The sequence below is a fragment of the Hydractinia symbiolongicarpus genome, chromosome 9 (genome assembly GCF_029227915.1).
Source record: "Hydractinia symbiolongicarpus strain clone_291-10 chromosome 9, HSymV2.1, whole genome shotgun sequence".
Lineage (NCBI taxonomy): Eukaryota > Metazoa > Cnidaria > Hydrozoa > Anthoathecata > Hydractiniidae > Hydractinia > Hydractinia symbiolongicarpus.
In genome coordinates, this window is record NC_079883.1 from 15781681 (window position 1) to 15809392 (window position 27712).

A 27712-nucleotide genomic window follows, 5' to 3' on the forward strand; every position below is an offset into this window, starting at 1 on the left:
TGTTCAAACGTGCCGATATTGGAAGTTTTTTAGGTATTGCCCACATAGCGCGCAGTTTTCAATATTTAGCCGGGGAAACTATAACAAGGCAAGAAATTGTGGGTCTGAAGGTCCAGGGTGCCACCGTGATCCGTGAAGAGGGAAAAATCCACATGATGTATTTGTCACATTGGATCAATCATTGGAAATCATCCGTCGTTCCCGAAAACCAAAGGCTGTGGGGCTAATCAAATGCCTAGCCCGGGCAGGTGTGAAAAAACTACCAGACAAACTTGGGAAGCAGCGTCAAGCCCTTGAGGAGATGGATAATGCCCTGGCCTTTCTCAATGATGAAATTGAGGATAGGGATAGCCAGGTGTTGGGGGATGAAATTGAGGAGCTACAGCAACGTGCCGTGCCCCACCTCAAAGATCCTGGAAAGGATAATAGTATGGTGATTATCCAGAAGAATAACGACGATCCTTTCCAATACCTTGCCATTTGCGGTCAACAGGGGTATATAGCTCAAAAAATACGGAATAAGCTTGGTGACTACCTCAAGGGTGAGATTGTGGTACTAGCAGAGACACCAAATGCTATCGTCCATTACAATTGGCTTCGGGAACGTGGATGTATAGAGGTAAACACGGAGAGGGTCAGATATTTTAGGCTCGGTGAACACTATACGCACGAACGCCTCTTGAAGCTTGCGGAATGACTTGAACGGGCACTAATTTTTACTTCTCTTGTGGGTAGTAAAAACTATCCTCACGTCATATATTGGTTTCAAACCAACCCCCAAATGAAGGCTAAAATTGGCATGATACCTTCAATGTTCCAGGTCCGGGGGCATCCCGGGGACGCCCCCACGATCAGCCAACTGTAGCGGGTCTACCACTCTTTAACATGTTCCGAAAGTACCCGAACATCCTCCAGGATCAGCATGAGTTCTTCCAAAACGAATCTCCTTTCAGGACCATCCTTCAAATAGTGTATAACACGGCCACCCGCTACTATACGGTACAGCCTATACATTTTACTACTCCATAAAGCATCAGTGGCGCGTCTTTTCGAGTCCCCATGCTCCTCTCCGGGCTGCAGGAGGTATAAGTACAACACATCCTCAGGTAGGGATTTCTCTTCGGGATATTGCTGACGTTTTGCGAGCGGTACTTCCTCAAGCTTTATCGCCTTATTAGGCTTCGTATCGATCATGGCAGTCTTGGTATTGTTGAGATTTTTGACAATAGCATATAGATTTTTCACCCATATACTGCTGGTCTCGCCAGAGACTAGCTCTTGTGCATCCTGAGGCTTAAAGAGCCTTTCTGCAAGTACCTTGTTGTAGGACTCTACAACGCCTTTTTGGTTCGCAACTACCTAGCTACTTTGTAACGTTAAACCACGTCAATACCTGTCAGGATATACTTGTACGTATTGCCACACAACCGATCATGGGGCATGTACAGTAGATCAAACTGATGCATTTCATTGGACCTCGTAACGGTAAAATGGGGGTAGTCAATACGCTTCGAACATCGAATATGCCGTAGCCAGAGCAGCTACCTGGATAGCCAATGAGTGGCCTTCTTTTGGATAGGCCAGCTTAGCTAGAGTAGTACACCCTTATAAACAGGTTTTCGGTTTTCGACGGTCAAACCCTCATTAAAAAACGCTGCTTTTAGACCCCCTAAAAAATCTGTGACGTCACAGATTTCATCATTCCTCAAATGAGTAAACAAGTCACGTGACATCATGACGGCACTCGACAAAACTGCTGACATCAACAAACGCGCAAATCTGTTTGATTAGAAAGGGAAATTCCCTACTCAAATTGCGACCGCTGTTAGTTGAAGTCAAAAATCTGTATATAATAAAGAGAAATGAGTTGGTTCAAGAATGCAATTAGTAAATTATATACCGCTGTCTCAGCGCCAGTAGCAGCAACTCGCGATGCTCTTGCGGATCGACTACAGAGCGTGCGAGACACTGTCAGGCACTATTATAACAAGGCGAGGGAGCAAATTGCTGGAAGGACGACGCTGCACGATGAAATCGAAGCCGAGGCGCAAGAGGACTTTTACGATGCTGGAGACATACAAAACGAATACAGTGGAGTCGAAGACATCAAGCACATGTTCTCACAAGAGAAAAACCGATCCGAAGGCGTCGAAGACATTCAGCATATTTTTAATGAAAATGACACACAGATGTTGGAAGACGGAAATCGCGTCAAGACATGGCGGTTCAACAAGAACCTTAATCAGCCACTGGCGGAGGCCATCATGCAAAAAATTACACCCTACATAGACATGAGAGTCAAGGTAGTCTACAGTTTTGCTTGCACCATCTACGAAGCAGGAGGTGGCACGGCTCCGTATCACAAAACCAAGGAAAGCGAAGGATCGCTTACGAGCCTAGCTGACATCGAAGCCTTTATCGAAAAATGTGAAATGCAGCGATTAGATCTTGAAGATAACGAATTTTGGGGGAAGGCGTACTTGCCACCAGAAAGAACAATCGAGACCCCAGGATCGTACGAAGGGAAAATAGTCTTCAAGCATGTGCAGATCAAGATCATCTCCACAAGGGAGCCCCTGTTAGGCTGTGGACCTTTTCCAGACTGGTTGCGAAAAAAGAGCTGCATCTACGCTGTGGATGGTAAAGAAGAGCGAACGGACAACCTATGTGTCTGGCGATGCCTAGCCGGGGTAGAACGTGGAACAGAGTACCTTACAAGGCCAGCCCTCAAACTAGCACGCGAGTACTACGAGAAACCCAAACTGAAGCGTGAGGACGTGCGTCCTACAAAGCTCGTTGACTTCGAGGGCATAGCGAAGCGTTTCAAGATCAATATCAGAGTCTTTGAACCCAAGAACAACTCTGAGAAAGCGCCATGGAGACTCGTGTACGGTCAGAATCAATACAAAAAAGATTTAGACACAATCAATCTTGGTATGCTGGATGGACACTGTTTCTACATCAAGGATTTAGACGTACTGGCATGACAGAAATGGGAATGCAAAGCCTGCAAGCAAATGTTTACAAGCAGCGGAGATCTTACGAGACATAAGAAGATATGTGAAGGAAAAAAGCCGACTATCATCTGCAAAGGCAAGAAGGTCAAGCGCATGCCTAGCAAGTCAGAGAAGGTCTTTTACGATGAGGGCTTCAGCTATGACGCTTGTAAATGGCTCGAGCACATGTCGCTAAAATCGGGAAGACACATCCATCACGCGCTGTATGGGCATGGAGGAGAACGAGTCATACGCTATGGCAAAAAGGAAAACCAAGTCTACCTTGTAGACGGCTATGAACCTCAGACCAAGAGAGTCTATGAGTACCACGGTTGCAAGTGGCACGGATGCCCCTGCCAAGGAACAAACACGAATAAATATCGATATACGGCCACCAAGTCAAAGGAGGAAGGCATCCGAAAACTTGGCTACAACCTCGTGACAGTGTGGGAGTGTGAGAGCCCACCTAAATCCAAAATGTACTTCAAGAAAGAATTTCGACCCTACCCTCACTACATCGTGTTTGATTTCGAGGCCCTCCTAGCACCTTTACACCAGCGGCAAACATCCGATCTAACATACATCTCAGAGCATGTGCCGGTCAGCGTCGCAATTCACGATAGTCTGAACGGAGATCCAACGTTCCTGGAGCACGATGATCCCAAGATCTTGGTTGAACGATTTGTGGAGCAGCTCGAAAAGAGACACGCCCTCATCGTGAAAGAAGTGGAGAGAATGTACCCAAGGCCTGATGATTTTGACATGCTTCCAGACAAGACTCAGAAGGCATGGAACGAGTGGGTAAACCAAGTGGCCGTGATTGGCTTCAACAGTGGCAAGTATGACCTGAACATGATCAAGCGGTACCTTGTCGATCAAATTACCAAAGACGATAGCGAAAAGATCAACGTTGCGAAGAAAGACAACGACTACATGTTCTTCACGACCTCGAGGTTCAAATTTCTCGATCAAAAATTTTCTCGCTCTTGTTATGAGCTACGACCTATGGTGCAAGTCTCTGGATTGCAAGCTCAAAAAGCTGGTGTTCCCATACGAGTGGCTGACAAGCTATGACAAGCTAACCCACGTCGGACCCGTGGCGTACGAACACTTCTATAGAAGTCTTAGTGGGAAAAACACCCTCTCTCCTGAAGAGTACGAAACATTCCGTGCAGAGTTTTACAAGCGAGGCTGTGTCACCATGATGGACTGGTTGCGCGAGTACAATCTAGCCGACGTGGAACCTTTCATCGAAGCTGTGGACAAGACAAAGTTGCAGTACTACGACGACGAGATAGACATTTTGAAAGACGCAGTAAGCATTCCAGGCGTATCGATGCGCTACGTCTTGAACAAGTCTCTACGACTGAATCCAAAGCTAGAGCTATACGCTCCAGGAGAGCCTTGTAAGCATAAGTGTAATGAAGACTGCTTCAACAAGAAGTGCAAGGCGTGCAAAAAGGTGCAAAAAACTTGCACTGAGTGCACAAAGAATGTGGCCTACGAGCTCTTGCAGACGGGCATGGTGGGAGGGCCTGCCATCGTGTTCTGTAGGCACCACGAGAGAGACGTGACGGGTATCAGATCCCACATCTACCAGGAGCCACGCGAACATGCTGTACCCGTATACGTTGATGCAAGACTTTCCTTGTGGGAAGGAGAAGCTGATCAAGGTGCCTACACCGACAGGGAAACACAATCTCGAGCTACTAACACAAGGGGTGCAGAGCGGCAGCTTATTCGGTTTTGCGCAGGTCGACATCGAGGTCCCTTTGGAACTGTATGACAAATTCAGCGAGATGGCTCCGCTATTTGTGGTCAAGGAGATACCCGACGATCAAATCCCCGAGCACATGCAAGAGTACCTAAAAGCAACAGGGCGAAAGCGTGTTCCAGGTACGCGTAAGCTCCTAGGGTTGATGAAAGCTGAAAAGATCCTGCTCTATACACCTCTGTTGAAATGGTACCTCGACCATGGCCTGAAAGTGATGGCTTTTTACCAGTTCCTCAAGTACAAACGAGGTAAACCGTTTGCCTGGTTTCCGGAAGAAATTGCCGATTTAAAACGACAAGCCGATAAAGACCCCGACAAGCGCATCGCGGAAGATACGGCCAAGTTGAAGGGGAACTCGTTCTATGGAAAAATGATCGAAGATCTCGCGAGGCACGCGAACACCACCTTTACGAGAGATGAAAAGAAGGTGGATGCAGCGATGAGATCGCCATACCTTGAAGATCTTGAAGAGATAGGTGATGCTTACGAGATCCGAGAAGGAAAGAAAAAGGTGCATATCGACAGAGCGTACCAGTACGGCATTGCGGTGTACCAGCTGGCCAAATTGCGCATGCTTGAGTTCTATTACGATTTTTTAGATAAGTACGTGGATTGAAGTTTATGGGGTTTAGGATGATTACCACGACAGCCAAGTGTTGCTTTGTGGAAGGGAAAGGGGGCACAAAGTTCTCCTGTAAGGGTATGTCAAAGAAGCGGAAAGCTATGACATGGGAGAGGTATAAGAACGCGTTGAATGGCTCTATTGACACTGCGAAAAACGTAGGTTTCCGGGTGCGCAACCAGGGGATGGTTACGTACGAACAAAACAAGCTGGGGCTCTTGGCGTTTTATGATAAGCGGAAGGTACTCGAGGATGGCATCCACACAGTACCGCTAGAGTTGTAGGTCGCGTTGAAAAATATTTGTGTTTTTAAATTTTCAGGCAACTTCGAGTCACTCCTCTTCAGTATAAAGCGGTAGCAACAAGATAAAACTCATTTGCCTCATCCATTCAAAAATGATAAACACATTTCTGAATAATCAAGAGGTTTTCTGTATGATGCGCAAACGAGCTAGTCAGTGATGCGTAAATTTTCACACAGGTAGTACTCAAGGTGATACTGAATAGTTTTATACGAAGCTCGAATTATAGTAAAATTGTGGGAGCAGACTTAGATCCTAGCTGGAAGCGGCCGTCTCACCCCGGTTTCTCCCACACTGTGCCACGACGGGAAAAATTGTGCCAGTCGGGAAAAATTGTGCCAAATGCCGGTTAAATGTCAGTGCTAGGAACGGCCTCTGAAAGTGCTCACTTAAAAAAGGTGGGTTTCGTTAATGCGTAGTACAAGCACGACATTATGTATAGAGTATAAAGAGCAAGTACGCTAAGCCTGCAAAGCAGGACAGCACGGAAAAACACTTTGGATATGGTGAACCAAGGCTCTGAGTGGTATACTCACAGAATCAAAAACCCTCTGGGTTCAAACAACAACAACAAAAACAACAAAAACCTAGAGGGTTCCCTTGCAAGGGTTTTGTTTTGAAAAATAAAAATGATGAACGACATAGGCCTCACTGTAGCAATAATTCTTCCGTACGTCTTGATCGTGCTCTGCTTTTTGCGTTATAGAAGGCTTCTAATAAAGATGAGTGAGATTACAGCTATATTTTATGACACACCTGCGGAAGCCTTTCAACCCAAAGAAAAACCTATCGACAAACGTCAAGCCTTGAAGGATGCTATACGCAAAGGCAAATAGCATCTCTTACCGAACAAATGTACAGAAGGATTTGTCGACAAAGCTCCAGATGAGGTGATCGAAAAAGCGTACGCCGACTTTACACGCGAGGCACGCGAACACCACCTTTACGAGAGATGAAAAGAAGGTGGATGCAGCGATGAGATCGCCATACCTTGAAGATCTTGAAGAGATAGGTGATGCTTACGAGATCCGAGAAGGAAAGAAAAAGGTGCATATCGACAGAGCGTACCAGTACGGCATTGCGGTGTACCAGCTGGCCAAATTGCGCATGCTTGAGTTCTATTACGATTTTTTAGATAAGTACGTGGATTGAAGTTTATGGGGTTTAGGATGATTACCACGACAGCCAAGTGTTGCTTTGTGGAAGGGAAAGGGGGCACAAAGTTCTCCTGTAAGGGTATGTCAAAGAAGCGGAAAGCTATGACATGGGAGAGGTATAAGAACGCGTTGAATGGCTCTATTGACACTGCGAAAAACGTAGGTTTCCGGGTGCGCAACCAGGGGATGGTTACGTACGAACAAAACAAGCTGGGGCTCTTGGCGTTTTATGATAAGCGGAAGGTACTCGAGGATGGCATCCACACAGTACCGCTAGAGTTGTAGGTCGCGTTGAAAAATATTTGTGTTTTTAAATTTTCAGGCAACTTCGAGTCACTCCTCTTCAGTATAAAGCGGTAGCAACAAGATAAAACTCATTTGCCTCATCCATTCAAAAATGATAAACACATTTCTGAATAATCAAGAGGTTTTCTGTATGATGCGCAAACGAGCTAGTCAGTGATGCGTAAATTTTCACACAGGTAGTACTCAAGGTGATACTGAATAGTTTTATACGAAGCTCGAATTATAGTAAAATTGTGGGAGCAGACTTAGATCCTAGCTGGAAGCGGCCGTCTCACCCCGGTTTCTCCCACACTGTGCCACGACGGGAAAAATTGTGCCAGTCGGGAAAAATTGTGCCAAATGCCGGTTAAATGTCAGTGCTAGGAACGGCCTCTGAAAGTGCTCACTTAAAAAAGGTGGGTTTCGTTAATGCGTAGTACAAGCACGACATTATGTATAGAGTATAAAGAGCAAGTACGCTAAGCCTGCAAAGCAGGACAGCACGGAAAAACACTTTGGATATGGTGAACCAAGGCTCTGAGTGGTATACTCACAGAATCAAAAACCCTCTGGGTTCAAACAACAACAACAAAAACAACAAAAACCTAGAGGGTTCCCTTGCAAGGGTTTTGTTTTGAAAAATAAAAATGATGAACGACATAGGCCTCACTGTAGCAATAATTCTTCCGTACGTCTTGATCGTGCTCTGCTTTTTGCGTTATAGAAGGCTTCTAATAAAGATGAGTGAGATTACAGCTATATTTTATGACACACCTGCGGAAGCCTTTCAACCCAAAGAAAAACCTATCGACAAACGTCAAGCCTTGAAGGATGCTATACGCAAAGGCAAATAGCATCTCTTACCGAACAAATGTACAGAAGGATTTGTCGACAAAGCTCCAGATGAGGTGATCGAAAAAGCGTACGCCGACTATGTTCAATGAGAGCTCCACGATAAGGGAGAAAAAACCGCCAAGGCACTATCTTCACATGCGATTAGCATGTATGCGAAGGCCATAGATAATGTTGTTCAACTCGATAGTGCGGAGGGTCTGAAAAAAGACATCGAGGAAGATCCGATTATCAAGGGGTCCATGGCAGATTTCGGGATCCTTGTGTACTCTGCCTTTGGAAAATTTCCAGCGCCACTCTTGGTTGCTGCTCATACCATTAATCACACTTTAGCTCATGTGTCCAAGACAGATGAAAAGCGAGATGACGAACAGCAGGAAAAAGATGGGGAGCAGTCTTTCGAAGTTTCATATGAGCAATTGTGAAAATATTATAAGTATAAGCAAGGGGAAAATGGGCAGAATAAAAGCACGGTACACAGATTGGTGCAGCATTTACGGTGACTCCCACTCACGCGGTTGGGTAATCCTGACACCAGAAGCTGATCGCTTTCCACCACAGGCGTGTAATTTAGTGAGGACTTCGTAAAAGAACGCGATAAGATACGCTGGCAGAAACGGTTTGAAGGCCTCCAGATGTATGATCAAGATCTAGCCGTCTTGATGTAAAAAAAAAGAAATGGGGAGCAGTCAGATATTTAACAAAATGGAAAAATTAAAAAGGCAGCATTGGATGGCAGACGAAGACGAGTACCAGAATGTTATAAATAAAACTGCGACGCTAGCCGAACTCTCGCAAAAGCGGAAAAACCACGCATGCATAGAGGAATTTCTAAAAGGGTGGGAAGCCCTGTTTGCGTACGGAACCTACCCATCGGAAGGAGAGGTAGACTCCAACTTTTCAGCATCTGAGACTTGGAACCTGATGCAAGATCCTGAAGACGCACATCTTGACGGCAAGACGAAAAGTTTCAAAAGGCAGATGATAAACTTTATGCGCGCTCTAAAATAGATGCAGTGCTGCGGACGTCTCACGCCTGACAAAGTCCAAACTATCCATGAGATCATGATGCGCGGGGAAAAACACGAATTTGCCCCTGTTTCTGCAATCCCAAGGTTAGTGACATACGCCCTGGATCGATACTACTCTACAGAGACTGACGATCCGATATGGAACGCGGTGAGGTTGTTCATAGACTTGATTAACATCCATACATTCGAAGATGGGAACGGGAGGTTGTGTAGGCTCGTTATTTCCCACGTACTTGTGGAGAGTGGAATGAGCCTCCTTCCAGTTTTGCTTAGCTCGTTGCACAAACGCGGCAGGTGTCATTACATTCAGGCTGTTAAAAGGTTTAAAGAGAGACCATCGTTACTCTACACGATGGTCTGTAGGTCTTTGGTGAAGGTATGGGAGAATTTTGAGCAAAACTTAGCTCTACTAGAAAAGTCGAAATTTCACTGATTCGTCGGGGCCACTACGAGGAAATTTTGTAAAGCTCAAAACTTTACAAAACTAGTACTTTTAACCCAAACGTGCCTTCGGTCGTTTAAAACTACTATTTTTCCAACCGATGTGGGTAAGTCTCCAACTAAATAAATGAGTGAAGAACAATCTAACCAAGTCATAACCAAGAAGAATGAGGGTCGTGTTGCTGCTGGCAAGAGACTTGCTGAATGGAATCGCAAAAACAAGGCTGACTTACAGAAGAACTTGGGCAAAAGTACTTCGCGAGAGGGTCAGGAACCTGTCGCAGGTCCTCACAGGTTCCCGGACAGTGCATATCTCTATGTCGCTGGAGGTCTCGCTGCCGTACTTGCCGCTTGCGCGGCAGTCTATTACATACGTAAGAAGCCTGCTGAAATCCCAGAGCCTAGCGTCTCCACAGGAGTACGTGCGCCCGTGTCAGCGGAAGGGCGAAGCCCGTCTCAACCCACGCAACGCGAAGAGCGTCATATCGACATTTTCAAGATGAAATAGGATATAATAAATGAGCTCTAACGTGACACCCCAGGAGAAAGAAATTATCGACATGATCTATGAAACAGTCGTGGACCTAGGCTTTACATTCACTTACGCCATAACCGGGAAGAAATTTCTGGGAATCTCTACCCCCAGCACCAAGATGGATACCAGCGACGTGCTGAAGATGTTTGCTTACTTTTCAGCGGGTCGAGGCTCCCGGGAATTTGTGGTAGCAAAGGGGTGGATTCCGGCATCTATCGTACCAAAGCCTAAGTAAGTCTACAAGGTTTATGTCTGCCCAAGGCAAACACAAAGCGCTGCAATACCCTCAGAATAAAATGACTCTAGACATTGTCAAAGACCCGCATACAGCAATCTTTACTGGACCGACAAGCTGTGGCAAGACGCAGCGTGTCCTGGATTTGGTTGAGAACGAGTATAGGCAGCATTGTGACAACATTGTCATTCTCTGCCCTACAATCCGCTGGAACAAGACCTATCTCGAGAGGTCCTCGCTGTGGAAAGATGACTACGTGTTTCTGGTGGACCCCAAGGAGCAGCTGTTCGAGTGGATCCAAAAACTATCGTCATTGCTGGCGGGCGAAGAGACGTTGTTTATCGTTGACGATATGATAGCCGACGAGAGTCTCGACAAAAAGCGACAGCCCTTGCTTGAGCTTGCAATCAGTGGTAGACATCGCAAACACAGCCTCTGGCTACTCACTCAAAGCTACACGGCCATCCCGAAGAACCTCAGACGACAGAAGAAGCAGCTATTCATGTGGTACCCCTCGGAAAGGAGCGATATGAAAATGGTAGACGAAGAGACCAATATGATCAACGACTGGGAGACTATCAAGGCTGAGCTGAAAAAGTCCAAGCACGCTTGCCTTTGGATCAGACTTGAGCACCCCAGGACTTGGAAATTTTTTGAGTGATGAGTTCTGTCCCAAGCAACCTGGTTGGAATTATTCCAAAACTACAAGATGAAAAATATTGAGACTAAGATAAATCGTCTTTTCAGATCCCTTCCATCCCGTTTTAAACAAACCCGCAAGCAGCTCAGGAATAACAACGGCAATCCCCACGATCTCTTCATCTCTCTCGAGGGACTCAAGTGGATGGAAAGCAATACAAGAGACCTCGATGTTCGAGGTAGACTGCGAGCACTTATAGATGCATATAGCACGACGGCTTCGTCCCATTAGATGGTGCCCTGGGGACGAGGTAAGTATTAATGTGAGCCACAGGTTCACATTAACTACCCACAGCACATGTTGTTTCAAAATCACGAGCACCGTCCATGCAACATGATCCCCGGAATTCCAAAAAAACTCACAAGCAAAATGTCTCTTGTAACGGTTGATGATTACTTTGAAGGAAAGCAAGTCCGATCATTTTTTGTTCAGGATAAAGGTCAATGCATCGTAGCCTCCGATGTTTGGAGAGCTGCGGGCTATAAGCGGGAGGCGGGAGTAAAAGCCCTTCAGAGACTTGTTCCCAACAAGTACAAAATACGGCTTGGCGACGCTATTACTAAACTCCAAGGTGTGGACAGATCTGTCCACACCCAGCCAAACACAGTTTTGCTGACAGAGCCAGGCCTTTATTGCTTCCTTTTGAGGTGTGGCAGACCTAAGGCAGAACCATTTTTGGATTGGGTTGTTGGAGAGGTTTTACCTCGAGAGGTCCGCAAGCTTGCTGGAATTGTAGAAGAAAATCAAGCGGCGCTGGCTCTGCTCAACGACGACTTGGAGGACAAAGATCGTCAAATTCTTACCCTAGAGGAAGATGTTGACGACTTAGATCGAACGATAGCCGTACAAGAGTAAGAAATTGAAGAACTACATAAGCGAGCCGTTCCTCACCTTGAAGACCCTAGAAAGGATAATGGGATGGTTATAATCCAAAAGAATAACGACGATGAATATCCGTATGTCGCTATATGTGGGCAACAAGGCTATGTAGCGCAAACGATTCGCAACAAGTTAACAGATCATCCCAACGGTCAACTCGTCGTTCTTGCAGAAACTCCAAATGCCATTGTACATTACAACTGGCTCCGAGAGCGTGGATGCATCAAAGTAAATCCCGAACGTCCAAGGCACTTTCGATTAGGTCGTAATTATACACATCAGAGATTGATGGAGCTTGCCGAGATCTAGGCTTTTTTTGTAACCCGTGTCAGCGGAAGGGCGAAGCCCGTCTTGATAGATTACAAAAACTACGCGAAGTTTACCACTCCTTAACATGCTCGGGAGGTACTTGAACATCTTCCGGAATTTCCATGAGTTCTTCTGAAACAAAGCTCCGCTCTAGCCCGTCTTGCAAGTAATATAGCACACGGTTGTTTGGTTGCTGCTCGATGCGGTCGAGTCTATACGTCTGTTTGCTCCACCAGGCGTCAGTAGCACGTCTTCTCGCATCACCATGCTCTTCTCCCAGTTGTAGCAGGTACAAGTAAAGACCGTCCTCAGGTAGAGGCTTTTCCTGCTCCTGCGGAGCCGCCAGGCGATGTTGGTACTCCTAGTGCTCTTGCTGAGCCGCCAGGCGATCTTTCGTAAGCGGTACCTCAACCATCTTGATCGCTTTTGAAGGTTTCATACCGATCATGACAGTTTTGGTATTGTTCATGCTTTTCACGATGGTGTACAAGTGCTTGACCCATGTGGTACTAGTCTCTTCAGTGACCAACTCTTGTGCATCCTGGGACTTGAACAGTCTCTCCGCAAGCACCTTGTTGTATCTCTCGACAAAGGCTGTGAAAGTATGGTGGTACTTGGTAGTTGTGCGCTTGAGTTCGACGCCCTTGCCCTCTAGCAGCTTCGTCACATCTGACTTGAACTCACTACCGTTGTCGCACTGGAAGATCTTTGGATAGCGTAAAGGTCCTGCTTTGTAAATGTCCTTGATCATATCAGCGACTTCGCTGGCTTTCTTCGTTCTCAATGGTCTAGCTACCTTATATCTCGAGGCTACATCGATCCCTGTGAGGATATATTTGTAAACGTTACTATAGACTTTGTCATGAGGCATGTAGAGCAAGTCAAATTGGTGCATTTCATTAGGTTTTTTAATGGTAAAATGCGGGTAATCAATCCTTTTAGGTCCTCGAATATGTCTAAGCCATAAGAGTTGCCTAGACAGCCAGTGTACGACTTTCTTATTAGGTAGTCCACTCTGCTCAGCGAGCAATTTAACAGCCTTCCGACCAGTCCAGAGATTTTCAGGGGTATAGTAAATACTGCTCAATTTTTCTACCTCCTTCTCTGTGGGAATATGTGTTACTCCTTTCGACATGTTTATTACATGTCGAAAACATTTTACATATAACCGCTGACACGGCCGCTAGGCGAACTTGTACGCTGCAAAACCAAGGAGGGCTAAGGATCCAACAATGAACGTCAGCTCGCCGTCTTGTTGTTGCTTGGAAGGTGTGTAAAAATCGGATAGTTTTGAAGCTTTTTCGATCGTTGCGATATAGTACTCCCTCATGCCTTCATCGAGGTCCTTCAAGCTCTCTCCAGCTTGCCTTTTCAGCTCTCGTTGATGGTTATACCAACCTGCCGATCTCTTACCCACTGTTGCTAAGCTGCTTGAAGTTGTTCAATTGCTTTATCATGCCTTTTACGCTCGGCCTCACCGTGGCCTGACAGCTTACTGAACAGGAAATTTGATCCGCTAAAGGCTAATGCATTAATCGCAGCACCAGCCACAAGAACACCGATAGTTGCCATTTACTGTTTAACCTTCTTGCATTCTTTGCACCTGTATTTCCTTTTTTGATGTTCACAAATGCCTCCGCCTCCACATTCCTTGCAATAGGATCTTATTCTTTCATGAGGGCAGATTTGACTGCCCTTGCACTCCTTGCAATAGGATCTTATTCTTTCATGAGGGCAGATTTCACTGCCCTTGCACTCCTTACATTGAGATCTTCGCCTTTCTTGAGGGCAGATTTGACTGCCCTTGCACTCCTGACATTGAGATCTTCGCCTTTCATGTGCACAGATTTGACTGCCCTTGCACTCCTTGCACCTGGATTTCCTTTTTTATGAGCGCAGATTTGACTGCCCTTGCACTCCTTACACTGAGATCTTATTCTTTCATGTGCGCAGATTTGACTGCCCTTGCACTCCTTACATTGAGATCTTCGCCTTTCATGTGCACAGATTTGACTGCCCTTGCACTCCTTGCACCTGGATTTCCTTTTTTTATGAGCGCAGATTTGACTGCCCTTGCACTCCTTACACTGAGATCTTATTCTTTCTTGTGCGCAGATTTGACTGCCCTTGCACTCCTTTCACCGAGATCTTATTCTTTCGTAAGGGCAGATTTGAGTGCCCTTGCACTCCTTACACCGAGATCTTATTCTTTCGTGAGGGCAGATTTGACTGCCCTTGCACTCCTTACACCGAGATCCTATTCTTTCGTGAGGGCAGATTTGACTGCCCTTGCACTACTTGCACTGGGCCCTCTGCCTTTCGTGAGGGCAGATTTGACTGCCCTTGCACTCCTTACACTTGGACCTCTGCTTTTCGTAAGGGCAGATTTGACTGCCCTTGCACTCCTTACACTGAGATCTTATTCTTTCGTGAGGGCAGATTTCACTGCCCTTGCACTCCTTGCACCTGGATTTCCTTTTTTCATGTACGCAGATTTGACTGCCTTTGCACTCCTTGTACTTGGACCTCTGCTTTTTATGCGGGCACTTTGTACGTTCCCGTGACGCCTTGTTAACATCGAGGCATTTGATGCATGTTTTTGTCGTTTGACAATTTTTTGTCACCTTGAATGCATCTAGTAAAAGGCTCCTTTTACACTTTGAACAGCTCTTGTTTTCCATATTATTTTGTATTTACCCTATTGGGTAAATACAAAATTGTGGTCACTACCATTTATTTTCAGTATTCCACAGAGTGAAATCTACAATCTAAGATGTTCAGCTGAGCATCCTGAAGTAGGAAAACGTAGCATTTAATATTTCCGGTTGTTCCGTCTGCCTTCTTTGTCATATGCAATGTTATACCGTCTGACAATCTCTGTAATTGCCTTCCGGAACTGTGGAGATTATGATCAGGTGATGCTCGGAAATCAACAAACAGGGCGTATCTCTCTGTGAAGAACTGCCCAATCGTCACCTCCGAATCGTGGCTACCGAATAAGTTTACGATCTGCTCGAGGTGATCTTTCGGGAGCATCGCGTGCGTGTAGAGCTCATTAGGCTCAGCCTCGACAGTGATCGAGATTTTTTCGATCTTTGGGTTATAAAACACCTCGTTAGTGCCCGAGTAAGCCTTCACTTTTCCAGGGTCTACAAAGAGCAGTAAAACGCCTTTCAAACTTTTTGCAGGCGTATCAATTTGCAAATTGTAGCTTGTGTCAGCCTTTTTCATCGTGACAACCTTGCTACGGAGTACCCTTTCATAGGGTAGCGCAAAACGACTATACCGTGACATCATAGCGCTCGCGAGACCCTCGTTTACAACCTTGTCAAACTCTAGTGTGATATTAGAAATCTTATACGCGGCATCCGGTGGTTTAGCTGCGGTATTTCCAATAGCTGCCGTACCGCCATCTTTGATAACGTCACCATATGATGCAAAATGTATAACGAATTGCAGCCTGTCGTATAATCTTGCCTGGTAGAACGGCAAGTCTCGTGTCAATTCAAACATTTTTTCCAAGGGCACGCAAAAGGTGTTGCCATAGGCTGCGACGATCGATTTTTCCTCATCCGTGCCTACATGATCAGTCGCTTTTACCTGTAGGGCGCGGATTGTACCGTCGTTGGGATTGATCCCCTCTAGGATCAAGTTGTTTCCCCGATCAAACTTGGGCAACCATAGGTCCTTGTAGGTAGCGAGCACCCTGTAGTCGCTAATATTTTGCACCTCGTTGCCTTTCAAAGTTTGCATCAAGGATTTACCTATATTGCTGACGATAGTGCGCTTCGTATTTGTTCCCGTAAGTTCAAAATCGAAAAGTAGTTTGATACTGCCTAGAAAAATTACATCGTTCTGCCTCATGTTTGGGATGTCAACATACAAGTCTTCGTTCTGATTAATCGTACTAGGCACATGACTTACTTTTACACGCTGCTTCTTCCCTTTCATAGCCATCATTGTTTTAATCTCCGCGTAGGGATCGAGCTTAGTTCCGAATATGTTACTCATGCTTTATTATTAGCTGATTTTCGTTTCAAATAAATGCCGGTTAATCCAATATACGAAGGAGACGACTTTACGCCAGAGGAAAACATTCCAGACGAGGATGGATCTTTGCCTGATGCCAGCTCCACGCTAACGCCAGATCGCCTGGCGGCTCTGCAGGAGCAGCAAGAGCAGGGTTAATCGCCTAGCGTCTCAGCACGAGACACCACGACAAGGCAGAGGGAAGAGCTACTAAAATCAAAGGTCGACGATCTTTACGAACACCTTGGTGAGGAGCTGGGGCAGCCAATCGCGAGATATTACAACGAGTTTGAGGCACGAGGAAACCAGCTTCTTTTCGATGGCATAGAGATCACGAAAAGGCATGGTGAATTAAGGAGCGTTGCCGAGATACGGAGGAGGTTAGGTACAAATCGCTTGCGAGCCATGGGGTTTACCGACTATACTACACCAAACAAAGGCAGTAAAGCAATGGCTCAGAAACTCCTTAACGAGATTGTTCACGTTGAAGAGAAGGCCAATGATATCGAAATGATGCCGCTGCTCGAGAACGTCCTTGATGAAACGGAGAGCCTGATCGAAGAGACTCCCTTTGGCGCCAGCGAAGCCTTCACAGAGCGTGAAAGAAGAGGGCTCAACCTCGAGCTTCAAACACTAAGGGGTAACCTAAAGCACTTGAAAAATAAGATGATCTTCTATGACAGCGAGATCGCCAAAGCAGAAGCCAAGGTGAAAAGGCTTGAGACGAAGAAAGCTACACCTGGACTGCTAGCGCAGTCTGCAACTTTATCAGAGGAACAGCAAACTATATGGAACGAAGATATTGCAAGGGCTAGGGAAGATCTAGAACGACTCCAAGATCAAAAGGAAGCAGTACGAGAAGCACACGGTTTACTATCATCTGACACTCAGAGCCAACTGAAAGCAATTAAGGAAACGCTGATGAAAATCGCAGAAGGCGATAAGTCTCTGACTGAAAAGCTTAGAATCTTGTTCAAGGAGCAAGGGATTACTATAGCAAGCATCGTCTCGGCTGTTGGTCTACTGATTTCCACCATCGTACTCGCAGTTACAGGTGGTGGAGGAGCGGGTGCTGCAGCGGCAGGAAGCGCTGGGGAAAAGGGTTTTATACAAAAACAGCTGGAAAGACTTGGAAATTTTTTAAAATACTTAGCAGGTAAGGCAGGTGCGGCGCTACCAGGGATCATTGGCACGGTTGTCTCGTTCTTTTTTTCAGAGTGGCTTCAAAAGTTGTTGAATACGCAGCCAAACACCTCTACATGACAATCGCTGCCTCTGCTGCTTTTGTTGTGGCCTACGTTGGGAAGAGTGGCAAGAAGTCGTAGATGATCTAGTATGTTGACAAAAAAAAAACATATTAGACCTTTATTTAACCCATAGGTATGCTAAGATGAGACCTACTCCCGCAGTAACCAAGGTGGCCTTGGTGTTCTCGTGAGGGTTTCCATCTTCTAGACCTGACTGAGGTATCGGTGGCATCGACATCTTTTCAGACCCCGGGGTTAGGGTGGCACCACCCCTCGATATTTCTTGTCCAGGTGGTGACCTGACTCGTTTTAAACCTCAAGGCTGTGTGGTAATGGGTTTGTTGTTTAGGTCTAGCCTTATGCCAATCATTGCACTTGCCGGCGCAATCAAGATGTTGTTGTTATACCCCACAATTTTACCAATACGCAGGTTCATATCGGATGGTAGCATGTACACGTGGTGCATCACGGCAAAATTCACTGGGGTCCTGGCATATTGAAGCACCTTTTGAAACTCGGTGATATCGTGGCCTACGTTCTCCTCACGTTGTACCATGGCTTCGAATTTCTGTAGTAGTATCTGTCTCGCTGTGAAATTGTCAGCATCCGAAACTATAAGGGATGCCTTGGCATCAGCTTGGGACCCTAGTAGTAAAATCACGTAAACACGAATACTCTCGCTAAGCTTCGTCAGACCTTCCGATGTCAGGCCTTGGCTCGTAGGCATGATAAACTGGGCCCAATCACCATCTACTTGCGGCCACCATCTACCATTTGTGAGCGAGGACATGGGAGCTTTAAACTTGTATTGGGCATTGGGGTCGGCACCATATTCACGACAAATCTGGGCATATCCAGATGTAGAGTAGGGGTTCTCGTATTGGGAAAAGCCGTCATCGTATGGCATGGGTACCTTCATTCTCGGATTCTAGGATACGCCGCATGTGGTAATAGACGTGGAATTTAAAGATACTGGTGATGAGAGGCACGGAGCCATTTAAGTGTTTGGCGGATATACCCAAGGCGGTGCTAGCGCAATGACAAGCGAAATTAACTTGTATATTCCAGTAGCCAAGGGCTTGAGCGGTCCAATTTACACTTACGGGGTCGTTCAATAGGTAAATGGGGACTTTTATGGGGTATTTCGTGAACATCGAGAAGGTCACGGGAATGTGCGATTCTGTAGAAACGTAGAGGTCTTGATGCTCTAGATTAATTACACCGAGAGGCCATTCGCCTCTATTGGACTTGTATTTTGCCTTGTGGTTATAGCTATAAATGTTCATGTTTCTTTAAAGAAACATGAGACAGCTGTATGTCACGGATATAGAGAAGCCTACTATTTTTGACGATTACCTAGGGCAGGCTACAAGGATCGCTCTAAAGTCGATAAGTATCAGGCCCGTATGACTGAACCTTTACAGCGACAATGATTTTGTCATTCGTAGGACAGGGCCTGATCAGACAGAGACTAGAATTGAAATTATGAACGGTCTATACAGGATAGAGGATTTGGCAACCATCGTCAATAGCCAGGCAGGGGACAAGATTAAGCTGTTTGTCCTGAAAAATGGACTCTGTAGGCTTAGGGTTAGTGACGGGTATACTGTGGTAATCCATCGAAAACTACAGGAGCTTATGGGGCTACCCTACGACCCTGCAAAAAAGTACTTTACCAAAGGCGACTATGACAGCTTCTACAAAACTGACGTGTACCAAAGATTGAGACTCGTTTGCCCCCAGCTGGATGAAGACGATTGCCTACTGGATGGGAAGAAATCAAAAATTCTTGCTTTGCTTCCCACCAAAGAGTTAAACGCATGGGGAGACATGCTTACATGGAATTTTGACACTCCAATCTACCTTCCTTTGAAAGGCTCAACAGACAGACTGGAGTTCATGCTGACGGACGAGCATCATCATGAAAAAAATGTTTCGTTCGTCGGAATTACGATGCACTTACTCATAGAATAAATGGCTGATACAATGAAGCTTTACCCAACTTTGCCGTCAAGTGCGCCTGAGCATGAGCCTGAAGAAAGTCAGGTATACAGACTCAAGAAGATCGAGGAGGTGGAACAGTACTTGCGTGGTGAGATCAAAGAGCGTGACAAACTCGCCAAAAAGTTCAAGATGCATGGTACGTGGGTTAGATTCACTGATCATGGATTGCTAGCTGTAAGTATTATAACTTCAGGTGTTGGGATTGGTAGTATGCTGTCCGGAATAGGTGTACCACTAGCTGTGGCGATGGGTGGTATCACGATCGCTGTAGGACTAGGGCAGGCAGGCTTACGGAATGCGGGGAAGAGGCTAGACGTTAAGCCAAAGAAGCATGAGGGCATCAGACTCTTAGCAGAGACTAAGTTGAACTCCGTTGTCGACCTCATCTCAAAGGCTGTGGAGAACGGTGTGATTAGTGATTATGAGTTCAGCCTAATCATGCAGGAGAAGCAACGCTACATGTTGCTGAAGGAGCAGGTCCGACAACGAACGAGAAAGATCGTAGATTCCATCAATGATCGGGAGCGACAGCAGCTTGTCGCAAAGGGGCGTGAGGAGGCCAAAGAGGAGCTTATGAAAAAACTTCAATCTGCGCAGTATGTCAGCGATACTTAGAGTCTCCACCTGCTTATTCGTAGATCTAGTGTATTATTCAAAACACTAGATCACCTACACAATCTCGATCACTTCTCCCGTATCTTGAACTATGAGCAAGTCGACATCATGTACGACACGTCGCTGTTTTTTAGCGAGATCCCTCAAATATTGTTCAAGATTTTTCTCCCATGCAATTTTAGCACAAGGCTCGCAGTACGGTCCATCCGTTTGTGTCGACGCATCCTCATACTTGACTTTGCGTATGGCTTCGACAAGGTCTATTCGCTTCAACGTAGAGTACCCTTTGAGACCCAAGGCTTTAGCTTCTTGTCGCAGTTTGTCCATTTGTTTATATGAACACCGCCAGGCTACATTCTACATGGAGATATGACGGCTGCCTTTTATTGTAGGTGGTATGCGATCTACAGTCCACCCCCAAAAGACCCAGAACAGTTCATCGTAAAAGTCCTCTCGCGCTTCAGTTTCGATTTCGTCGTGCAGCGTTGCGATTTATTTTGTATATTTTTGGGTCTAACCTGCTTTGCCTCATGGACAAAAAAGTCTCACAAGCGCAGTGGCCACCATTGTAAGTGACGTAGTCTTGGTAGCAATACCAACAAAGCACCTTCTCTCCCATACGCAGACGTCTTTGACATCTACCACACCTATCGTAGGCATCTAGAGTTCTTTGACAGTCATCGCGGATTTCTCGCATTTATTTTATGATCCACCAAAGATTATTCAGTTTTTGCGATCAAAATACTGTTTCTTCTAGTTCTTTAATTCTCTCTACTAGAGCGTTGATATCCCTCTCACACTCTTCTTATTTCGCACTTTTCATCACAAGTGCGGTAGAGGTGATGGCTAGGGCAGCTATCACAAGTGCGGTAGAGGTGAGGGCTAGGACAGCTCCCACACCTCCAAAAAACGTTACAAGTATAAAAACGGCGTACCAATCTAGCGCTGTCTTTTTATCGTTGCTTGACATTTATTATACGTACATTCAGACTTCAACTAACAACGGTCGCAATTTGAGTAGGGAATTTCCCTTTCTAATCAAACAGATTTGCGCGTTTGTTGATGTCAGCAGTTTTGTCAAATGCCGTCATGATGTCACGTGACTTGTTTACTCATTTGAGGTATGATGAAATCTGTGACGTCACAGATTTTTTAGGGGGTCTAGAAGCAGCGTTTTTTAATGAGGGTTTGACCGTCGAAAATCGAAAACCTGTTTATAAGGGTGTACTACTCTAGCTAGCTTCTGCAGCGAGTAATTTCATAGCCTTTCGCCCGGTCCAGAGATGTTCCGGCATGTAGTAAATTTGGCCTAGCTTCCCAGCCTCCTCCTCGGTAGTGATATGTGATGATTTTTCTGACATATTTATTATATGTCGGAAAAACGTTCTTATAGATACTTATATGCCGCGAAGCCTAGCAGAGACAACGAGCCAAGGACAAACGTTAACTCGCCATCTTGTTGTTGCTTTGAAGCAATGTAATATTGGTACATACTATCGTCCAATTCTCTCAGGCTTTTACCGGTTTTTAGCTGCATCTCCCGCTGTTCACTGAACCAATCAAGCTTGGCTTGCCTTTTACGTATCCACTCTGCCTGAGCTTTGTTAATCTTTTCAACGGCCCGGTACTGACGCCTGCGCTCCACCTCACCGTGTCCCGAGAGCTTACTGAGTAGAAAATTTGTTCCACTGGATGCAAGGGCGTTTATAGCCGCCCCGGCCACTATCACAGCTATTGTCGCCATGTCTCTTTATTCAATATTCCACACCATCGAGCCTACCCCCCAGTATGTTCATTTGAGCGTCTTTCAGGAGGTATACATAGATGCGGTCTTGGTATCCTCATGCTGGTTTTGTGGTGGTTGCTCGGGTATAGGAGGTGTAGCATGTTTGGGAGGTATAGATGGTATAGCCTGTATGGTATGATCGGAAGTATGTATGGGAGGTGTAATAGGTGTGGTATGCTTCGGAGGTATAGGAGGTGTAGTATGCATAGGTGGTTTGTTAGTATGCTTGGGTGGTGTAGTATGTATGGGTGGTTTGATATTATGCCTGGGGGCATATTATGCCTCACAATAGGCCTGTTTTTCACATTGACCTGCACCCCCACGTTTACATTGGAAGGTGCTATGAGGATATTGTTGTTGTAACCCATAATTTTTCCTATGCGCAGGTTCATGTCGGAAGGCAGCATGTACACGCCGGGCATGACGGCAAAATTTACCGGAGTTTGGGCATATTGCAACACCTTCTGGAATTCCGTAATGTCATGCCCCACATTTTCCTGACGTTGGACCATGGCCTCAAATTTCTGCAATAAGATTTACCTTGCTGTATAGTTGTCTACGCCGGAGCCAAGTAAGGATGCTTTTGCCTCTGCTTGCGATCCTAGCAATAGGACCACGTAAACCCGTATACTCTCGCTTAGCTTGGTCAGGCCCTCCGATGTTAGGCCCTAACTTGTGGGAGCTATAAATTTAGCCCAATCCCCATCAACTTGCGGCCACCATCTACCATTCGTCAACGACGACATGACAGCCTTGAATTTGTACAAAGCATTGACATCTGCACCGTATTCTCGACTTACCTGTGCATACCCAGAGGTGGAATAGGGATTTTTGTACTGAGAAAAACCGTCGTCCATTCTTGCTAGGATACGACGCATATGGTAGTACACGTGAAATGTGAAGATCAAATTGACAAGGGATACAGAACCCGTCAGATGCTTGGCAGATATGCCTAATGCAGTGCTTGCGCAATGAGTACCGAAATTAACCTGGATATTCCAGTGGTCCAACGCTTGCCCTGTCCAATCCACTCTGACGGGGTCATTTAGCAGATTGGAGGGGATTTTTATGGCATATTTGGTAAACTCGGGGAATGCCACCTCAATGTGCGAGTCCGTAGACACGTACAGGCCGTGATGCTCCAGGTTGGTTACACTAAGTGACCATTCTTCCCTTTTACTTTTGTACTTTGCCTTGGGGTTGTATGAGTATATATTCATCTTTGTTTTAAAACAAAGATGAAGCAACTGTATATTAGTGATATCGAGAAGCCCACTATGTTTGAAGACTACCTAGGACAGGACACTCGCATAGCTCTTAAGTCGATCAGTATCAGAACGGTATGGTTGAACCTGTACAGTAACAATGAGTTTACTATACGTAAGGTAGGGCCCGATCAGAGAGTGACTCGGATCGACATCCTGAATGGTTTATACAGGATAGAAGATATCGCGAGCATTGTCAAGTGCCAAGCAGAGGACAAGATTAAGCTTTTTGTCCTGAAAAATGGACTCTGCAGACTCCGTGTCAGTAACGGGTGTATTCTCATAGAATAAATGAATGATGTAACGAAGCTATACCCAAATTTACTGAGTGCACCTGCACAAGGCGCTGATATGCAGGAGGAAATCCAAATATACAGACTCAAAAAAATTGATGATATTGAAAACTATCTGCGAAATGAGATCAAGGAGCAAGATAAGCTTGCAAAGAAGTTTCAGATGCATGGGACGTGGGTACGCTTCTGTAACCATGGACTACTTGGTGTGAGCGTCATTACGTCGGGACTTGGTATCGGAGCTATAGCCTCGGGCCTAGGGATCCCATTGGCCATTGCCATGGGGGAACTCACGATTGCAGCCGGGATAGGGCAAGCCGGACTTAGAAACGCCTCAAAAAGGCTTGGGGTTAAGAGCAAGAAGCATGAGGAAAGTAAACTGAACTCTGTCGTTGATCTCATATCAAAGGCAATGGAAAACGTTGTGATCAGTGACTACGAGTACAGCCTGATTAGTAGGGAAAAGGAAAGGTATATGCTGCTAAAGGAACAGATGCGGCAACGTTTTAACCGTATCGTGAACAGCATCAATGAACAGGAGAGAGTCCAGCTAGTTGCGAAGGGCCGTGATGAAGGGAGGAAAGAAATGCAAGATGAAATTTTAAAAAACGTTCGACCTGTGCAGTATGCAAGCGCTACCTAGAGTCTCCACCTGAGTATAAGCCTTAATTTGGTATATTTTATAGGTCTACAAGGCCTATAAAATATATGTTTTTTATTCCTCACTCAGCAACCATTCCTTTTTAAAGTCCTTATATCGACATTCTGTATTAAGTACCCGAGGGTAGTAGTTTTTGCCTTGCACATACACCGATGAAATAGCCAGGATAGCACCGGCTTGGCAGGACTCATCATAGGGCACTGGAATACCATAGAATTTAGTTGTGATCGCGTCCTTGTTGTATTTGAGTTTAGCGTTCTCGTAACGGTCCTTTTTTACAGGGGCTGTCGTCAATTGCTCAGATGTCAACTTTTCGATCTTGGACCAGATTTGGCGATACTTTGCAACTCAATCAGGATACTCTTCAAAATCAAGACTCATCGCTGGCACTGCATTGGCGTTGTACCGGGTCACTTCATGTGGGGACCAGATTTTTGGTGTCTTCACTCTGAGGTCCACTACAAGGTCTCGTGTATGGTATCCTACTATGTACCGATTCTCCTTACCTCCATTGGCAGGAATGGGATCCGACACCGTCAGATAGTCCACATTGATATCGTTGATGTCCGTAAAGGTAGCAGCAAATGAGTAAAATAATTTAGGGTTGACAAGCTCATTTTCAAATTATTATATTTCAAACGACTTTGTACGTTGTAACCCATAATTTTTCCTATGCGCAGGTTCATGTCGGAAGGCAGCATGTACACGCCGGGCATGACGGCAAAATTTACCGGAGTTTGGGCATATTGCAACACCTTCTGGAATTCCGTAATGTCATGCCCCACATTTTCCTGACGTTGGACCATGGCCTCAAATTTCTGCAATAAGATTTACCTTGCTGTATAGTTGTCTACGCCGGAGCCAAGTAAGGATGCTTTTGCCTCTGCTTGCGATCCTAGCAATAGGACCACGTAAACCCGTATACTCTCGCTTAGCTTGGTCAGGCCCTCCGATGTTAGGCCCTAACTTGTGGGAGCTATAAATTTAGCCCAATCCCCATCAACTTGCGGCCACCATCTACCATTCGTCAACGACGACATGACAGCCTTGAATTTGTACAAAGCATTGACATCTGCACCGTATTCTCGACTTACCTGTGCATACCCAGAGGTGGAATAGGGATTTTTGTACTGAGAAAAACCGTCGTCCATTCTTGCTAGGATACGACGCATATGGTAGTACACGTGAAATGTGAAGATCAAATTGACAAGGGATACAGAACCCGTCAGATGCTTGGCAGATATGCCTAATGCAGTGCTTGCGCAATGAGTACCGAAATTAACCTGGATATTCCAGTGGTCCAACGCTTGCCCTGTCCAATCCACTCTGACGGGGTCATTTAGCAGATTGGAGGGGATTTTTATGGCATATTTGGTAAACTCGGGGAATGCCACCTCAATGTGCGAGTCCGTAGACACGTACAGGCCGTGATGCTCCAGGTTGGTTACACTAAGTGACCATTCTTCCCTTTTACTTTTGTACTTTGCCTTGGGGTTGTATGAGTATATATTCATCTTTGTTTTAAAACAAAGATGAAGCAACTGTATATTAGTGATATCGAGAAGCCCACTATGTTTGAAGACTACCTAGGACAGGACACTCGCATAGCTCTTAAGTCGATCAGTATCAGAACGGTATGGTTGAACCTGTACAGTAACAATGAGTTTACTATACGTAAGGTAGGGCCCGATCAGAGAGTGACTCGGATCGACATCCTGAATGGTTTATACAGGATAGAAGATATCGCGAGCATTGTCAAGTGCCAAGCAGAGGACAAGATTAAGCTTTTTGTCCTGAAAAATGGACTCTGCAGACTCCGTGTCAGTAACGGGTGTATTCTCATAGAATAAATGAATGATGTAACGAAGCTATACCCAAATTTACTGAGTGCACCTGCACAAGGCGCTGATATGCAGGAGGAAATCCAAATATACAGACTCAAAAAAATTGATGATATTGAAAACTATCTGCGAAATGAGATCAAGGAGCAAGATAAGCTTGCAAAGAAGTTTCAGATGCATGGGACGTGGGTACGCTTCTGTAACCATGGACTACTTGGTGTGAGCGTCATTACGTCGGGACTTGGTATCGGAGCTATAGCCTCGGGCCTAGGGATCCCATTGGCCATTGCCATGGGGGAACTCACGATTGCATCCGGGATAGGGCAAGCCGGACTTAGAAACGCCTCAAAAAGGCTTGGGGTTAAGAGCAAGAAGCATGAGGAAAGTAAACTGAACTCTGTCGTTGATCTCATATCAAAGGCAATGGAAAACGTTGTGATCAGTGACTACGAGTACAGCCTGATTAGTAGGGAAAAGGAAAGGTATATGCTGCTAAAGGAACAGATGCGGCAACGTTTTAACCGTATCGTGAACAGCATCAATGAACAGGAGAGAGTCCAGCTAGTTGCGAAGGGCCGTGATGAAGGGAGGAAAGAAATGCAAGATGAAATTTTAAAAAACGTTCGACCTGTGCAGTATGCAAGCGCTACCTAGAGTCTCCACCTGAGTATAAGCCTTAATTTGGTATATTTTATAGGTCTACAAGGCCTATAAAATATATGTTTTTTATTCCTCACTCAGCAACCATTCCTTTTTAAAGTCCTTATATCGACATTCTGTATTAAGTACCCGAGGGTAGTAGTTTTTGCCTTGCACATACACCGATGAAATAGCCAGGATAGCACCGGCTTGGCAGGACTCATCATAGGGCACTGGAATACCATAGAATTTAGTTGTGATCGCGTCCTTGTTGTATTTGAGTTTAGCGTTCTCGTAACGGTCCTTTTTTACAGGGGCTGTCGTCAATTGCTCAGATGTCAACTTTTCGATCTTGGACCAGATTTGGCGATACTTTGCAACTCAATCAGGATACTCTTCAAAATCAAGACTCATCGCTGGCACTGCATTGGCGTTGTACCGGGTCACTTCATGTGGGGACCAGATTTTTGGTGTCTTCACTCTGAGGTCCACTACAAGGTCTCGTGTATGGTATCCTACTATGTACCGATTCTCCTTACCTCCATTGGCAGGAATGGGATCCGACACCGTCAGATAGTCCACATTGATATCGTTGATGTCCGTAAAGGTAGCAGCAAATGAGTAAAATAATTTAGGGTTGACAAGCTCATTTTCAAATTATTATATTTCAAACGACTTCAGAGAATTGCATGTCATTGTACATGCGCAGCCGCCCCCATTATATGTAATATATTCGTGATAACAATACCAGCACAACATTTTACCATTTACCACGAACCGACGCCCGCAGGTACATCTGTCGTACGCATCGAATACCCCTTCACAGTCGTTACAATTCTCCATTTATTCTATCAATAAGATCCTCTAGGTCTTTAATCTTCCGTTCATTAGCCTTCTCCCTATCTGATTCTTGTACCAATGCCAGTGCTATGAGTAGGAGGGATATGCCAATACCAGCCATGAATGTCATAAACGCAGCTGTTCCAAAGATATCGAATTTTGATTGACAGTTAATGCACATTTATTATAGTATTATCTTATAACTATGCTGTAAGATAACGTTTCAAGCCAGTGCCAGGAATTCCTCTTGCGTCAGGTCACCCCCAAGTCTTTTGAGGCGTCTCCAATCCGGAGTAGACCTTCCTTTATAGCGCCTTTTCAACAACCATATCGACATTTCGTACGCGCTGTCATACACCTTTCGAACGCATCTC

At 45.5% G+C, this 27712-nt stretch overlaps 2 protein-coding genes and 1 pseudogene across 2 annotated transcripts; 2 read left to right on the forward strand and 1 right to left on the reverse strand.

Annotated features, from left to right (window-relative positions):
- The first annotated feature begins 1586 nt into the window (after nt 1-1586).
- LOC130656758 (uncharacterized) lies at nt 1587-27712 on the forward strand. The gene is made up of 2 exons (XM_057459675.1): nt 1587-1615; nt 21199-27712. The coding sequence occupies exon 2, from the start codon at nt 23356-23358 to the stop codon at nt 23998-24000; it is 645 nt and encodes a 214-aa protein (XP_057315658.1). The 5' UTR covers nt 1587-1615; nt 21199-23355; the 3' UTR covers nt 24001-27712.
- Nucleotides 9000-9452, forward strand: LOC130657787 (uncharacterized). The gene has a single exon (XM_057460787.1). The coding sequence runs from the start codon at nt 9000-9002 to the stop codon at nt 9450-9452; it is 453 nt and encodes a 150-aa protein (XP_057316770.1).
- On the reverse strand, nt 13691-14851 carry LOC130657788 (zinc finger protein 345-like; annotated as a pseudogene).

Excerpts from the sequence above, each read along its gene's own strand:
- LOC130656758 (XM_057459675.1), top strand. The coding sequence starts at position 23,356 with ATGAATGATGTAACGAAGCTATACCCAAATTTACTGAGTGCACCTGCA.
- LOC130657787 (XM_057460787.1), top strand. The coding sequence starts at position 9,000 with ATGCAGTGCTGCGGACGTCTCACGCCTGACAAAGTCCAAACTATCCAT.